We start from the raw sequence: 16,710 nt of genomic DNA, 5'->3' as shown, positions 1-16,710 counted from the left end.
GGGTTGGGGACCCCCTACCCCCATGGGCAGCAGGGGTCCTGCCCCTCGCTGCCCTTCCCCCTTCACTGGGCAGTGAGATTAGCATAGAAAGGGTAGGGTCCCCCTTATTGGCCTCAAGTCCCAGGGCTAGCCCTCCCACTTACTAACACCTCCCTGTGGCGTGACGTCGCCCCAGGAGCCAGCCTGGGTAAGTGCTCGCGCGCCGTGGGACTGTCGAGCACAGGCAGGACTGGGTCTTTTCCCCCACCCCTAGGGGGCGCGAGCGGGCACATCCAAACGGCCAGGAGCAGGGACCGCGACGGGGGCGTCCCCTGCCGCCAACACCCAGAGGGTAGACCCAGAGCAATCCGAGGGTGCAAACAGTGGAGAGGGGGCGTGTCAAGATGGGGTCTCCATGCCTCGTTGGGGAGAGGGAGGTGAGTTTGTGTCTTCTGGGAGGCGTGGGGGCTGTGCCCTCTTGGGGGGGGGGGTAAGAAGTGCTCCCATGGGACGGGGTGCGGATTGGAGAGGTGAGTGGGTGCATCTGTCCAGCGGTCCACCCAGTGTGGTCGTGCCCGGCCCGTGGTGGGGTAGGGGGTGTCTCCGGCGGCGCAACTATACCAGCGCGACGGGGGCGTCGGCTCGGCCCACGCTGGCGGCGCTGCTCCGGCGACGGGGGCTGGGCGTGGCGGTAATGCTGGGGGTGGTGGCCGCGCTGGGGGTGGTGGCTGTGCTGCCGCCCTCACCCGGGCAGCCGTGCTGGAGGAGGATGTCGGCGCACAGCTGGCTGCCAGCCTGGCGGGCGTAGAACAGCGCCGTGCGGCCCTGCGCGTCGCGGGCGGACACGTCGGCGCCGTACTAAGGGGCGGAGACGGCCGCGTTACGGAGCGTCCCCGGGGCCAATCCCCGCCCGCCGGCTCCCCGGGATCGCCGGGCCCACTTCCAGGGTCCCTTTGGGGCCCTCGGGCTCTCCCGCGCCTGGCTGTTTGCCAGACGGAGCCCTCAGAGACCCCTTTACCATCTCCCCGCTCACGTACCCATAGCAGCAGTTGCGTGATGACGACGTGGGCGAGTTCGGCCGCCAGGTGAAGTGGAGAGCGAAGCTGCGGGTCCTCTGGGCTGGTGTCGAGCGGCCCGTGTCGCGCATGGGCCAGAAGCAGGAGAACGGCGGCCACGTCCTGGGCCTGCACCGCGGCCCACAGCTGGCAGCCCAGCGGCTCCTCGGAAGTGCCCAGCGGCGCCAGGAACAGCAGCTGCTCGTACTTGGCGCGAATCCATGACTCACGCTCCTCCCTGCAGGACCAGGGATCAACGGGAAGGGCTCTAGGGACCCCGCGCCCAGGACCTCTGCTCCCTACCCAGGGGACCCTCTCGGGAGCCGCACACCCTAAGTCTCCCCTACCCCTCTCCTGCACGCGTACCGCGAAGAGTCCCGCGTGGGTTTGGCACGGCCCCGCGTGTCACTCTCCCACACGCGATTGGCCATGTCGTTGCCAATGGCTGTCAGCACCAGGGTCAGCTCCCGCGGCCAGTCGTCCAAGTCGAGCGAGCGAACGCGGGACAGGTGTGTGCCCAGGTTCCGGTGAATGCCAGAACACTCGATGCAGATGAGTGCGCCCAAGTTCAAGCTGGCCCACGTGGGGTCTGGGGACGGAATGCAGGGGTCAGCTCCTGGCCGAGCAGCACGGGAACCCCAGCATTCATCAATTCCAGCGAACCACACTCCCTCCCACGTCCCTCCACTGCTCCCTTGCGCTCACTGGGGGCCCCGCAGTCCACGCAGATAGAGTTCCCCTTGGCGTTCCGGATCGCCTGGATGGCCACGGCTTCGCTTTGGCTATCTGTGCGCAGCTGCAGGAAGGGTTGGGGTTAGTACGGACTCTCCCTCTGAGCCCTTATCCGGACTCCTCAGACACTCACCTCTGCTCTCCGCCCGACCCCCGACCCATTACCTTGACCTTGCTGCTCTCACAGCATTGCAGACTGGCTAGAATCTGACTTTCGATGGCCTGAACCCAGGCGTCCCGCTCCTCAAAACTGGCTGCCTCAAAGTGCCACGTCTGACCAGTGCTGGACACGATCAGGAACTCGAAGTTTTCCTCTGGGTGGGGGGATGGGATGGGGTCATGAGGGACAGAATTCCAACAGGAGCTGCCTTCCCCAAACCCTCTTCCTCCCTGATATCCATCCCAAGCCCCTGGGAGTGGGGCAGAGTCACTGGGGAAGCAGAGGGTGGGGGAGAGCAGGAAGCCCGAGCACATGCAGGGGAAGGCAGGAGCACCCCCGCCCCTCTGCACCCCAGCTGAGCGCCCCACCCAGCTCCCCGCTTGTTACCTGCTTTATAAATATTTCTTAAACTACCAAAGGATTTTAGTTTCCACATTTTGCGCTTGGCTGGTTTCCCGAAGCGAAGGAGATAGAGACAGAATGAAGAGCAGAAGAGAGAAAGAGACGAAGAAAGAAGAAAAAGAGGCAGATGGAGAGATGGAGAGAGAGATAGTGACAGACAGTTCCAGAGACAAAGCAGGACAGACAGATGGGGAGAGAAAGCAGAACTAAAGTCAGTGGCCCCGGAGCAGAGTAGAGCGGAAGCCAAGAGCCATGAGAGTAGGCAGATCTGGAACCCGGGTCTGAGCACCCGGCAGAGAGCAGGGGCGGTGGGGACTGGTTATCATGACCGGTGAGGAGCCGGGTCTCTGGGAGGGGAAGGGATGGCCAGCATCTGAGTGAACACAGGGAAAGGGGACAGGAGTTCACAGGCCTGGGGTGAGGGGTCCCTGGGGTTCAGGGGGAGTCTCAAGGATCTGGGGGGAGTCGCTAGGGGCAGGAATGGGAATCATTGTAGTCAAAGGCTGTTGGGGGAGCTTGGCAATCACAGGATGTTATTGAGAACAGGAGCTGGGTGGTCAGAGCCCAGGAGCTGAGGAGTCGTGGGGGACATAGAGGTCAGGGGCTGAGTCCCTGGGGGTTGTGGGGCCTTCTGGGTGCAGGGGCTGGGGTGACAAGCAGAGTTGAGGGCAGCAACAGGAATGAGAGGGTCATTAGGAGGGGGGGCAGGAGCTGCAGACATGGGGGGTCACTGAGAACGGGCTGGGGACTATTGGGGTAAAAGGCATTGGCTGGGGAATGGGAGGAAGGACAGGGGCTGAGGGGCATCCATCCATTTTTCACTAAATAATGTGCAGAGTGGTAATCATAGTCAAGCACTCAGCTCAGGCACTTTTCCTCCTCCTGCAGGAGTGAGGTCAGGGATCTGGAGTTTAGGGGTGAGGGTGCAGGGTGGGAGTAGAACTGTCCGCCAGGGCCTCACCTTCAGCCTGCCCAGCCGAGCCTTCAGTTTTAGACGGTGTTGTCAACTTTTTCCTCCTCTGCTTCTTCACCATGGGAGAAGGAGGGGGTTCCCGACTCAGGGGGCTCAGGTCTCCAGATGGGGTACAGTCTTAGGGAGGGGGACACAGCTGCCTCAGCTGCCCCCTCCATAGATTTCCTGATTTCTCCATAGCCTGTCTCCCCTGAACTAGATTTGGCATTTTAGGGTCCCCCTCCTCACCAACCCTCTCTAGGAGGTCCCCCTTGGTCATTCCTGGGGAGGAGGACAGATGAGTGGTTTAGAGTCAGACCTGTACTCAGATCCTGGCTCTGCCACTTACTGGCCTTGAGACCTTGAGCAAGTCACTTAATCTTCTGAGCCTCAGTTTCTTCATCCCTAAAATGGGGATAATAATCTTGACCCGACAAAGTTGTTGTGAGGACCATTTGTTACGATGTTACTCGCTATTTTTAAAAAATACGTATTTCCAAACATTCCAAACATTGATGGCTGGCTATGTGCTGCACAATGTTCTCGGTATAAGCCTCAAAGCAACTGTCTGAGGTAGAAACTATTATCTCCCTCTTACAGATGAGGAAACTGAGGGGTGGAGAGGTCAAGTAACTTGCCCAAGTGGCAAGCCAGGATTCAAGTTCAAGTTCAGGCAGCTTAGCTCTAGAACCCAGTTGTGTTAGCCATTATGCTAAACATGCCTGGGCACCCAGTTGATGCTCAAGGTGTCCACTCACGCATTCAGCCTCCAAGCTCCCACCCCAATTTCACTTCCCACTGCATCCCATCTGGATCTGGAAGACAGTGCAAGGAGGGTGAGTCCTCACTGACCGGTGCTGAGCGCTCGGGCCAAATTCCGGTCTGGCTTCAGCAGGTGCTTAGATGTCTGGTCTGGTGGTGGCTGCAGGGAACTGGGGCTGGGGCTCGGGCTTGGGGTAGGAGTGGTGGCTTCTGTCAGAAGGGGAAGAAGATAAATCCTCAGTGAGCTACTCAGTCTCCGGGCCCCACTCCTTACATGGTCCCTCTTCATCACCCACCTTCCCGCTTAACCAGTCCCACTCCCTTCTTCCCTACTACCCCTCCTTTTCCTAGCCCTGGCCCCTCTCCTGCCCCTTTGTCATCAGCCCCACTCACCAGGGCCTTCCCCCATCTGGACAGTGCTCATGTCCTTCACCAGCCCATTGATGCTGGCTGAGGGGCCAAAAGCAGAGATGGCCCGTGGCGGCCGCTTGCCGGGGACTTTGACTGTTGTTCGTAGCAAGTCCATCTCCTTGCCATGGGTACTGTGGATGTAATCCTGCAGCAGTATAGGGGTTGAGAGTATAGGGAAGGTTGGGGTCCTCAGTGGTGCTGGGAAGCAGCCAATAATATCGGCTAGAGAAGGGCTGGAGAAGGGGCTCTAGGAGCGGACTGGGTTGGGATGAGCTCTAGGGGATGAGCTCAACAGACCGGGCCCAGCACTGTCTCCTCCGGAAAGCATCCCCGAATGGCAGGCCAGGTGGAGGTCCTTCCTCCATTTTCTCCCACTGGACTGCAAGTCCTAGGGAGATGTATTCACATTTCCATCTCCTGCATGGGCATATGGTAGGTGCCTAACAGATGTTTGCTAAACTGAAAAGAATAGGACTAGTGCTTCCGAGAACCGATGTTGCTGTTTGTCAGAGGCACAGACTGGGAGACCTAGAAGTGCATCCAAGGCCAGCCGGTGTGGCCCAGCCAGTCTCTAGCACTTACATTAATGCTGGGATGGTAGAGTAGGAAGCCATTACTGGACAGGGTCACATATTTCTTCTTCCATTCTTTGTTCAAGGAGTTGCCACTTCGCTTTAGTAGGAAGCTCTGGAGAACGGAAAGAGGCATATGGGAGGAAACCAGTTAAGAGCACCTACCCCCAGCCTGCCCCCGGTCCCTGGGCCACCCACCTGTTTGATGGGGATGGCTCGCCCACTCCCCGTTGTCTCTCCCCGACTGTCCAAGCTCCGCTTCTCAGAGTCACTGCCCCGACGATTCTGGAATGGTTACTGGCATCAGTTAGAGGGTGGATAGAGGGATATGCTGACGGAAGGACAGGGAAGACAGATGAAGAAGGGCCCAACAGAGAGGTCTAGGGATGAGGGAAGATGGGCAGGTAACAGAGGACAGGATGATAGGAGGTTAGAATGTCCAATACCGCAAAAAGGCTGGTCCTGCGCTTGGCTGCCCGGTGCAGGGACCCTGGGGTGCTCAATCCAGCCACGGCAGCTGCCTCAGCTCGGAGCTCCCGGTGACCAACATTGGGTGAGGATGGGAGGGAAGAAGAGTAATCGCTAGTGTGGCCCCCGTTACTAGCCTGCAGGCAGATGGAGGGGTCAGAACAGTTGAGATGCCCCCCACCACCAAGCTACAGTTACATCTGGTTCTGAGGAATTTGAGATATTCCTTCATCTCATCACCATTTATTTGTATTATCATTAATAATAAAACTCCTCACTAGCATTGCCACAGTGCTTTAGATTTTGCAGAGGCTGACTTCACAAGTATCATGCCATACAATGTTCCTGACAACCTTGGGACGTTTAGGTGAGCTGCTCAAGGACGCTGCAAAGGGTGTTTCAAGCCCGGTTGATTTCCAGTCCAACGCACTTTCTACAAATGGTATCACTGCCATTTCCATCTGCCCCCCGCAACCTCCTTGGGTTCTCTGTACCTGTCCTTGGATCACCAGCCCTTCCTCTGATTCCTACCGGCCCCTCTGTGGACCCTGAAACCCCAACTCACCTGCCCAGCTACAGGAGTGGAAGCAGCTGAGTGGCTTGGGGAGCTGGGCAGGGACTTGCAGGCAGCCAGAAGCTGTTGCTGTTTGCGCAAGGTCACCACCTTCTGGGCCACTGAGGGGAGGGGGAGGAGGAGGAATGAGCGGGGCAGACACCCAAGACCACCCTTCGTTGCCCAGCTTTGAGAACTCCCCAGGAGATAACATAGGTCCCAACTTCCTTGTCACTGTGGCCTTCATGCCACCTGTAGCCTAGCCAGCTCCTCCTGTCCAGAAGGACCTGTGGCTATGAAGCAAACCTTCTCTGACCTCCCTGGTCCCTCCTCCCTCCTATGCAGGTTAATTTCCTTCACTCACAGAGAGAGGCCTGGATGTGTGACCTCCAAGAATATCCTAGTCCCCAGCTCCCTGATTCCCACATATGTGGGGATCGCCACACTCACCCTCTTGGAAGACCCGGTCCACGTTGAGCCCATAGGTCGCACAAGTCTCATAGTAGCTACAGCGCTTCATATCGGCACACAGAGCCCTGGCACGAGCATCGCCCACAACCCGAGGGGAGGAAGCACTGATCCGGTCTAAGGGGACAAGAAAGGGGGAGGACTGGATGAGGGGGGCCCATCCCCACTCTGCTGCTTTCCTTTCTCTTGGGCTCTAGTCCTAGACTGGGACCACTAGGACAGGGTATGAGAGAATATCCCTCCTATGACCCAGGGCGATGGGAGCATATAAGCTTTTTGTGAATGCCGAGCCCAGCTCACATGCCCCGCTGCAGCATGAGTAGGGTGGGTTAGCCCTGTGTGAGTGTCTTCAAAGAATACTCCAGAGGTGAACGGAACGTCCTGATAAGGTCTGAAATGGCCGAGACTCATGAGTGACAGTCACCCAGCCTTGCAAATTCAATGAACCCTGAGCTGAGTGGGAGGACACCTGGCATATGAACCAGGAAGAGGTTGAATGTCCACGGATAACAGGTGGACTGTTCATCTGCAGCAAGAAAGCAGGAGGCAAGCGACAGGTGGAAGCAGCCACCTGCAAGATAGGCATCCAGACAGAAAGTCCTGCCGGCTTCATACAGGTGGGTACCGGAGAAGCTTTTCCTGGCTCGGCTGGAAAAGATGGCCTGGTGGCCCTCTCTGTGTTTTCTCCATCATTTCATTTGTGTCTTCTCTTTGTTTTTAGATAAGTTCCTTTGAAAAGTGTCAGCCTGACCCAGCTGTAGCAAGGGGAAGATGCAGAAGGCTTTCTAGCCACACTAGGGCCTGAGGTTTTCACTGTATTTACCATGGTGGTGGCATCAGGAAATGGCAGCGTGAGAAACACAAGGTAGGTGACATCTCAGAGGAATGAGGACTGCCACTGTAGCTGTCCCTTCCATCCTGGAGAGTCCTCTTTTCTCTCTCAGACCTTGGTAAGTTTATGCTTGCTTTAATGACTCTCTTATTTGGGAGACCAGGCTCCTTCCAGAGGGTTACTGAAGTTATTTGGAGACGAGGCTCCTTCCAGAGGGTTACTGGAGTCCAAGTAGCCGTGTCCACACATTACCAAGCTCTCACCTATGTTGGGTGATACCCAGTAGGAACTCCCCTGAAAGCAGCACTTCCCCAGCCCCTCCTTACCTTGTGTCCCCACCAATGCCAGGGCCAGGCCTCCTCGTCCCTCCCCCCGAAGGGAGCTCAGCTGCCCATGAAGACGGCTCACGGCCTGGAAACTGTTCTCATCCTCCAGGCTGAAGACGAAGATCACAGCATCTGCCCAGCCTGAGAACTTGCGGAGCGTGAGGGAGCAAACGGATGGTCAGACAGGTCCACTCCTCTGGATGCTATTCCCAAGGAGACCTGGGAAACCAGAGCCCTCTCCTTTGGCTAGTGCTGACCCCAGCCCACCTGCCTACCCCATCATCTCATCCCTCACCTTGGTATCAGGTGCCCCAGCTTCCTCTCGGATCAACACCAGATGAGTCTGTCCATCCACTAACATTTCTTTCTTGTGCTGCTCACCTGTCCAGAAGAGGTGGATGTGGTAGGAGGTCAGAGGTCACAGTCACCAAACCTCCCCATTCTCCGTGTACTTTAGCTATTCTGGCCTCATTCTTCCCTCTGGTCTCCATACCTGCATAGTCATTGATCACACTGCCTGGATCCCTGACCCCAATCCTTAGCTTACTATGGCTCCTGAGAACTCACTCTCTGTCTTCTCCAGCACCTGGTATGAACCGGTCAGGAATCGGTGGATGAGCGATGACTTCCCACTCCTGGCATCACCCAGCACACCCTGAGGACAAGGTTGTAGAACAGAGATTTCAGGAATTAAGAGGAAGGAGGATAATTGAGTCTGAACACTCCAGAGAACTCAAAGGGACTAGCAGTGTTAAATCATCCAAGCAGGGTCCTACAGGGCCTGGCTGACAGTCAGTCAGGAGACAGCATTTGGGAGGATCAGGCCATGCATGTATAAGAAATGATCTCAAGCTGGAAGTGTACAACAAGCTGAAGAATGTCAACAACTCAGTACCTTTTTTTTTTTTTTTTTGGTGTTGTGTTGTTTAGGAAACATACTAGATGCATGTCTGGTGGGGGGCATGTCACACCTCTGGGCACTAGTTGGAAAATTTTACCCAATTCTAGGCAACAGAACATGAAGGGCTAGAGGGGAGATGTCAGAAATAAGAAGCCTGGAAGAGGACCATGGACAAGCAGGAAGAAGGGAGACTATAGAAGAAAAGGTTGTGCGGATGTATCAAGTCCTAGGAAGGTGCCATGAAGGTAGAATCTCAGGAGAACTGGAAAACTATTCCCCATTCTCACAGAGAGGGAAGGGAAGAGGTGAAGAAGAGAGAGTTGAGAGTTTAGTGGCGGGCGGGTTTGCGGGGGGAGGTCAATCTTCATACAGACAAGGGGACTGGGTTACCTACCAGGCGCAGTTCAGGAATGGAGCGGCTCAAAGTCCATTCCTGGCTATTGACCACAGCTTCTGTAACGGAAAAGTTGTAAGAGGGGATGCTCCAGGCCAAGGAGGGCTCCCAAACCTCAGCTAGCCCTCCTCCTTTTGTAGCTGCCCAGCCTGGACTGGAGAGCTCTGTGGAAAGGCTAGGTTTGAGAGTGGTCCCCAGTCCTCCCATCCTAGCCACTCTCCCCACAGCTGTTGCTGCCGCTCAGTGGTTGCTTAGCAACGGAGCCAGCAAGACAAAAATACTTCGGTTGGCATCTCCCTTTAAGCACATCCCCAAACGTAGGTCCCTGCTCCAGACCGAGGGACCAAGGCTCTGACCGTGGCGGGTTCTTCCCTCGGGAAGGAGAAAAGGTGTCCTCTCCACCGGCCTGACAGATTCTCAGGGCAGATCTCAGGAAGAGGGGCTGGGACATAGAAGGGAGTGGGTCGTCCTCAATCTCCATTTCACAGGACAGAAACTGAGGTGAGGATATCCTTCCCCCTTTTCAAGGTCAACGGCACGGTGGCCCTGACCCCTCCCCACAGCCCAAGAAATGGAGCTTGGATTTTTTCTATACCTCCCTCTCCCATACCCTTCCCACAAGCACCCTCCAAGAGAACGGTGGGGAAGGGCTCCACTCCCTGGCCGAGAGAAGCCACAGGCCTGGGGAGGGATGGGGGGCACGGGGGAGGGAAGGATGCTCCTTCCGCCCGCCGGGTCCAGCCCCCGCGCCTGACACTAGCCGGACGTTCCCGGGGCGCCGCAGCTGCGGCGGGAACTCTGGGATCCGGAGCCATCTGCTCCCACCCGCACCAGAGCCAAACCCCGGGGGCCGCCCGCGCTCTCGGACCCGCCTCCTCTCCCGGGAGTGTGAGCTGAACCAAGACGCCCTCGCCTCTCTCTTCTAGAAAATAAATAAATAAAGACACCCCCCTCCCCGCAAAAAGACACTACTTTCTCCGCACCCTCTCCCAAGTCTCCAGGGGTAAGAATTGCCTTTGCAGCAGTTCCACCCCCCTGAGTCACTCCTGGTCGGTCCCCTGCGGGTTTCAATGCTGCTAGGGGGCCGGGGTGGGCGGTGGGGGAAGTGAGGCTTCCTATCAGCCCCTCTCCCTTCACATTCAAGTATTCAGCATGTTCCAGCCCCCACGTACTCCCGTACTGCCCAATCGGCCTTCACTGCCTGGAAAGAAACCCACTGCCTCCCTGCTGCCTCACTAGCCTGCTCTCAGCCCAGGAAAAGACCTGTCCCTGGCGAGGAGCTGCCTGCAAGGTCACGCTCATGCCACCTACCCCAAGTGCTCAGGAGAAACTGAGGCTTCCTCATCCCTTTCACCTTCAGTGTTCCTCTGGGTAAGGCAAAGCCCAGTTTCCATCTCCCAGAGTCCAGCTGAGGCTGGAAGTGGGGTCTGGGGCTTCTCTGGGAGCAATTTCCTACAGCCACGCTGACCAAGGGCATTATTTTCCCAGAAAGCTCTGAGGCTTTCTGAGTCCCTCTGAAATCAAGTCTTCTCTCATGTCCCGCAATGCCTACTCACCCCTCTCCAGGACCTCTCATCCTTTGCCCCAGTCCTTGGCAGAGAATTGAGCCTGGTTCATCCACCCACCCAAGAAAGAAGCTTCTCTAAGTCAGTCCTGCACACCGCTCCCCCACCCCAAGCTGAGCATTTCAGGTGCCCTCCCCTCGCTGTTCTCAGGCCCTGGTCCTACTCACTAGGGGAAGCGCGGAGCTCTGCACCCAGCAGCTCCCTAGACCCGCTGCCAGAAGACAGGACCGGGGGTCCGGGAGGAGGTCCGGAGCCAGGAGGGCCCCCTGTGCTCTTGGTAAAGATGCCGCTGATAAACTTGAGCATCTTGCGATCTCGAGTGGATGCTCGGCCCCCCTCCCGGCCCCGTTTCAGCCCGGGAGCTGGAGGCTCCAGAGTGATTGGAGGTGCAGGCCCAGTGGGCAGCGCGGAGGCGGCGGTGACAGCAGCGGCTGGAGCCAGGGTTGCTGGGACGGTTAGTGGAGGAGGAGAGCCAGCAGGCGGTCCCGGGTGCAAGTCACTGTTGTCCAAGGTCTTACTCTTGCCTTTCCGAGGGGACAACTTCCCGCGGGCTCCGGGCCCAGCCCCGACCCCACCTGCGGTCGTGGCTGCCGCTCCCCCTCCCCCGGCGGCGGCGGTGACAGCAGCAGCAGCGGCAGAAGCTCCAGTCCCGGTGCTGCTCTTTGACCCCTTGACCCTGGGCTTGCCCTCGCTTTCGGGCCATGACAGGCGGCTACCGGTGCCCTTGCCCCCGCCGGCTTTGGCGCCACTGGTGGTCACGGTCTTGCAAGGCTTGGGAGCCGGCGGAGGAGGCGCCACCTTGAGCCTCCGGCTGCCGGTGCCGGGGTGCGGGGAGGAAGAACCGGGGACGCCGCCGCCCGCCCGGCCTTCGGGTTCCGGACCTCCCCAGCTCGGGCTGCTGAGCAGGGGGCGCCGGGAGGAGGTGGGGGCGCCCCCGGGCTTAGGGTCGGGACTCAACCCCCCGGAGAGTGGGGGCCCGGGAGGGGCGGCCCAGAGGGAGAGGCGGCGGCCGGGAGCCGGGGAGACGGGGCGGGCCGGACTGGCCGGAGCCGGGGACAGGGCGGGGGGCTCGGTGCCCCCGGCGCCCGCGCTGCTCGTGCTGATCCACAGCGCATCCTGCCGGTGGAAGAGACGCTCGTGCCGCTTCTTGCCCGGCTCCTCCGCGCCTCGGGGGCTACCAGGATCCCTGGTCTCGGTACCTCTGGTCCCCGGGGCACCAGCTGCGGCCGCAGACGGAGAAGGCGGCGGCGGAGGCACCGACTCGAGCTTGACCAGGGTCAGCGAGATGAGGTAGGTCGTTGTCCGGCGCTGAAGCGCGCCCGCGCCCCGGCTCATGGGGCCCCGAGACCCCCGAGCTGGGGAGGGGAGGGGACTCCCCCGGACTGCCTCAGGGGGGCCCGGCCATGGGGCCGCCCTGCTCGCTGCCCCCAGCCCCCGGACCCCGCTGAGCCCCCGGCCCGGCTCCGCTGTCGCCGCCGCCGCCGCCGCCTCCGCTTGCGCCCCCCTCCCATCACACGGGGCGCCCCCTCCCCATGCTCCCCGCCCTGCCCCCCCACCCCTTTGGAGCCCCGGGACCTTGGTGCTGCTCCAGGGAGGCGCGCCGGACCCCGCACCCCGGCCTGGGTGGCGGCGCTGAGATGGGCGGGGGAGGGCGGGGAGGACTGTAGAGGGGCAAAGAGGGGAGAGGGAGGAAAAGGGGGCAGAAAAGAGGAACCCGAGGCTAGGGAGAAGAACCGGTGCGGGGGAGGCGGCGGGGATGGGGACTCAAGGGGCAGAGGCCGCGGATGGGGGGTCGGAGAGGGGGTCTTAAGGAGGGTGGGAAGCTAATGGGGCTGGTCGTGCGGGGGATTCGCAGGGGCGCGGGGAGGATGCTGGGGATGGAGATACAGGCGCCGGCGGGGGAGGAAGGAGGGAAGCCGGAGGGGGTGGGCACCCACGGGTCTGGGGTCTAGGAGAGGAGGGGCGTGAGATCCGGGCGCAGGGTCTGGGGGGCTCGCCGGGGCTCGGCTTGGTCCGGATGCGCGCTGTGTCCGGGCGCTCCCCTCACAGTGAGGAGGAGGCGGCCCCCGGCCCCCCTCCCCACTCTATCTCCCCCCGCACCTTCTCTCCCCCAGCACGGCTGTCTGCGAAGGCGGTGCAAAATCCAGGACTGGATTTCCCTCCCAAATCCTGGGCTGGATTTCCTGGAACTTGGACTCACCTACTCCAACACTCCAGCACCCTCCCTTAGCACACCCCGGTCAGGGAGCGCTACTGTTGGGTATGACATTTAGGCGCGAGAGTAAAGATCGGTGTATGGGTGGACAATCCTCGGAGAAAACGGAGCAAATGCGGGTTCACTGCCAACTCTGGGGAAGCTGATGTGGGAAAGTGGGGAGCCCTGAAATCCCTTTCCCAGGACCCCTTGTTTCCCCCAGGTACTTGCACGAGTCCCCTTCCCCATGACCCAGCCCCCTCGCCCACCCCCACCCTCCATACGCGGTGCATTGACTGGGCCGTACTTGAGCCTAACTGTCCCAAAGTGAACTTGGAAAGTGTTCCCTGGGGATGGGGACAAACATGGAACTTAGCAGGGTGGGTGGAAGGAGGGGGTGCCTCAGGAGGGGAAAGATCTGAGGAGTCGAGGAACACAGGCCGAAAAGTGAGTCAAAAGACTCGAGCTCGGGGTGGAAGGAGAAGGAATACGTCTACAGACTGACACCACCCCCCATACCAAAATTCATCCGGTCTCCATAGCAACCGTAGCTCCAAGAGTGCCTCCGAAACAGCGGGGATAAGCAGAGAGAAGGATCGGTGTGCGTGGTGGGCGGGGGCGCCCGCCAGGGGATTCGGGGTTAATGGAGGCGCCACCTTCACACCTGGCTACCCACGTGTGGGGTATTTAGCGCCCCGAATATAAAGACCGCCCTCAGTTGAGGCAGAGGGTACAGGCCTCTTCTGGGTTTCCATTCAATCTCCTGAGGTTTTCGGGGTGGGGCTTTTTTAGAAGGTTAAAGAGGAGACAGACAGCAAGAATGGAAAACGTCTGCTCTGTGTCCTCCACCCCTTTAGGGACCTTGGAGTTGAAGGCTTACTGTCCTCCAGCCCAGGGAGAAGGTTGAAGTGGGTAGGCCGATGGGGGACAGAGGCTGAGACCAGCAGTTGTGGGGCAGGCGTCGAGGGAGGCCTCCTCTCAGCCTTGGAGACCCCTCCCTGGGACTCGGGGAGTCTCAGCGCTCCCCTAATTTGGCGTCCCACCCTCCTGACGCAGCGGAGACTATAATAAGTGCTGCCGTGGGCGGCTCTCGGAGGCTGGAGCCAGCGGCATGCTCGGCCTGGTAGGGGGTAAGGTAAGGGGGCAGTACCAGGATGCTGGGTGCCCTTTCCCTCCGCGGACCTGTCCCGAGGTCAGCACCGCCCCCCAGAGCCCCCCTCCCACCGCAGCATCAGGATGACACCATCCCCAGAACAGAAGACCCTTCAGCAGCCTTTTCTGAAAGAGAAGGTGAAGATTTGCTGATTCTGGCTTAATTCTCCTTCCTTCCTTTGGTGGCCTCAGTTTTCCTTTAAGTTCAATGGGAACAGAATACTGACTCTTAGAGTGGAACAAAAATCACTTATGAAGAGTGGTCTTCTCAAAGAGTTCAGCCTCCACCCCTCCTCACTCCCTCCTCTCCAGAGCTAAACTGAGTTCCTCTACCTGACTAAACCTCTTTCCTCCCCCACCCTTTTCTTTTCCTACTGGGGTGGAGCTTGGAGTTCCTCCCTAGGAGGCCCCATGGGGCCACTCCCCCCTAGGTCTGCCTTTCCAACAGCTGTAGGGAAGGTATCAGCTATAGTTCTTGGCAAATGGTGGGGGACAGGAGGTGAGAGGGGCACTACTGGAAGAAAGGAAATGGGAAGGAAATCAGACTGTTCCCTTAGGAACCTGAACCAAACTGGTTCTTCCCCAAGTTATGCTCTGACGGCCTCTACTATCAGAGGGGTCTGGCAGGAGGTATCCTTGATGGAAAGAACAGTATCTTGCCCATCCCCCCACCCCAACCCCCAGGTAAGCAGCTAAGAATGGAGAGGCTGGAAGAGACCAGGATATGATGGAGGATGTGCTTCTCCCAGACACCTTTCATGAGCAAAGCAGCCGGCTTTTATTGGCTCTTTGCAGCTTCGGGGCAAATTAGATGACACCAGACCAGAGGTGACCTCCAGTTCCACCAGTTCCTTAGTGGTGGGGCCTTGTGGATAGAGAGAAGCTGTTCCTGCCAGGGCCCCACCACAGGATTGAAGGCTGGGGTGGGCAGGAGGATGTGGCGGATGGTGTTGCCATAGCAGCACTTCCTCCCTGTGTTGTCATCACTTGCTCTAATGGCACTAAGGACGAAGGGCGGAAGGTGTGGGGGGGGGCAGACAGGAACGTGAGCACGGGGAGGAGAGGGGACCGAGGAGAGTCCTGGGAACTTCTTTGCACTTCGGCTGTGCAGAGCATGCTATGTGAGCGTTAGTGTATGTCTGGGAGCCTGAGATACTCTGCGTGGTGTATTTCAATCTGTTGTGGTGTGTGTGTGTGCGCGCGCGCGTGTGTGTGTGTGTGTGTGTGTGTGTGTGTGTTCTCTCTACAGCTGGAGAACAAGAGGTCACTGATCCTTCATGGGTCCTGGGAATGACCACATTATCCAGTCCCAGAACCTCCTGCCCCAAACTGCTTCCTGCCCCGGACTCCCCAGGCAGGGTCCAAGTCTACCATGGGTCTGTCACGGCCTGTCTTCCCCATGCTCACCCACTTCTCCATTGTCAAGTTCAGCTCAGCAGTGACCTGTATTTTGATCCCCTGGGAGAAGGATCAGAGTTGGGGAAAGAGGAAGAATGATACCTCCCATGTCTTTTTCCATTCTTTCCAAATATATTCTTCCCCCAGAGTCCCAGCTCCATCTTGGGGACTAGAAAGTGGCTGATTGGGAAGTGCTGTATGATCCAGCAAGCCCTTATATGCCCCTGCTGGTCCCCAATACACCCAAGATGGGAGCTAATCCTTCTCTTACCTCGTATGCGGTCCACTGAGGTCTGAATGCTGTCCCGAAGTTCAGGGTCGCTCACCCTCTCTGCCAGCTTCCTGAGGCAGCTTAGAGCCTGCCTGGTCACCTCATGTCGTCTGACTTCTGCTCTCACTGCAGCTACAGCCAACTGCCTCTGGGCATTCATGTTGCCCAGATCTGTCTTGCTGGGCTAAAAGCAACCTCTGGCCCTGAAGCCCATGGCCCCACAGCCTCCAAACCCCAGAAGGCCTCTTCTGCTGCGCCCCAGAACTCCCCTCCCCTGCCTGCCCTTCCGTCTGTCGACTTCACTTCCTGACTGGTGAGTTTCAAACCCACAGCCTGGGTCGGCACTACCTCCTACACCACCCACCCCCTCTAGCGTTGGCCTATCAGCTCTGCCAGCTGGTCCCTGCTACGATTCCCCAGCCAGGTGGATGGAGAGACCTTAACAAGCATCCCAGGACATCCTGCGGGAGGTGGCTAATTAAGATGGGTGTTGGTGCTGGGAGAATGTGGCACACCAGGTCCCAGGTGTAATCCCAAACTCTTGATGACCTACAGGTTTGTATTCAGTCTCAAACTCTTACAGGAAGCCATACACACCCGGTCTGCCACCTTTAATGCCCTGCATTCCAGCTTACAGTTGTACTCCCCACCTACTCCGCACATCCAAAGAGTTCAAATACTTACCTCTTGCAATGTAACCCTTCCTTAGTCGGCTTCCCCACTGCAACCACCTCCTGCTTTAAAGGGCCAAGTAGGTACAGGGAGAACAGGTTATGGAGGACAGTAACCTATAATCAGACAAAACCACAAGGCTCCATGTTCAATTAGTTTCATAATAATTAACTCATCTATAACACTTAATAGTTTACAACACTTTCACACATATAGACTTCACGACAGGCCCAAGGGGTAGGATTTTTATCCCTATTCTGCAGAAAAGGAAACTGAAGCTCAGAGAGGCCAGTAAGAGGTGACACAAGGATACCGATCTAGGTCTTCTGATTATAGTCCTGACACCCTTTTCACTACACCAGCCAACTAAGATGCTTGCCAACAAGTTCCCCTTATCCCTAATACCACCGTCTTGCCCTTGATTTAGGACCTGAGAGAGAAGAGGGTGGATGAGGAATTGAAGGACAGAATGAAGATGCAGGGGTGGGTGA

The 16,710-nt window shown here is 58.3% G+C and overlaps 1 protein-coding gene across 3 annotated transcripts; it reads right to left on the bottom strand.

The window, feature by feature from the left end:
* Positions 1 to 487: 487 nt before the first annotated feature.
* On the bottom strand, positions 488 to 15,751 carry AGAP2 (ArfGAP with GTPase domain, ankyrin repeat and PH domain 2). Of its 3 annotated transcripts, XM_079936206.1 has the most exons (19): positions 10,700 to 11,916; positions 8,968 to 9,026; positions 8,240 to 8,327; positions 7,968 to 8,053; positions 7,673 to 7,820; positions 6,497 to 6,631; positions 6,059 to 6,168; positions 5,472 to 5,630; positions 5,224 to 5,310; positions 5,036 to 5,140; positions 4,436 to 4,598; positions 4,133 to 4,252; positions 3,290 to 3,418; positions 2,314 to 2,373; positions 1,932 to 2,080; positions 1,740 to 1,830; positions 1,401 to 1,623; positions 1,017 to 1,272; positions 488 to 837 (listed from the first exon to the last, which is right to left on the bottom strand). In XM_079936206.1, the coding sequence occupies exons 1-19, from the start codon at positions 11,865 to 11,867 to the stop codon at positions 595 to 597; spliced, it is 3,579 nt and encodes a 1,192-aa protein (XP_079792332.1). In that variant the 5' UTR covers positions 11,868 to 11,916; the 3' UTR covers positions 488 to 594. The 3 variants fall into 3 exon arrangements, with proteins under 3 accessions (XP_079792332.1, XP_079792334.1, XP_079792333.1); XM_079936208.1 differs by lacking the exons at positions 2,314 to 2,373; positions 10,700 to 11,916 and adding an exon at positions 15,548 to 15,751; XM_079936207.1 differs by lacking the exon at positions 2,314 to 2,373.
* Positions 15,752 to 16,710: the final 959 nt, after the last annotated feature.

The sequence above is a fragment of the Stenella coeruleoalba genome, assembly GCF_951394435.1.
Source record: "Stenella coeruleoalba genome assembly, chromosome: 11".
Classification (NCBI taxonomy): domain Eukaryota; kingdom Metazoa; phylum Chordata; class Mammalia; order Artiodactyla; family Delphinidae; genus Stenella; species Stenella coeruleoalba.
This window is presented reverse-complemented; position numbering and strand designations above follow the sequence as displayed.

Excerpts from the sequence above, each read along its gene's own strand:
- AGAP2 (XM_079936206.1), bottom strand. The coding sequence starts at position 11,867 with ATGAGCCGGGGCGCGGGCGCGCTTCAGCGCCGGACAACGACCTACCTC. Across the intron at positions 2,374-3,289 it reads CTCGGCTGGGCAGGCTGAAG|CCAAGCGCAAAATGTGGAAA; the intron begins GTGAGGCCCTGG and ends TCGGGAAACCAG. Across the intron at positions 2,081-2,313 it reads AAGAAATATTTATAAAGCAG|AGGAAAACTTCGAGTTCCTG; the intron begins GTAACAAGCGGG and ends CCCCCCACCCAG.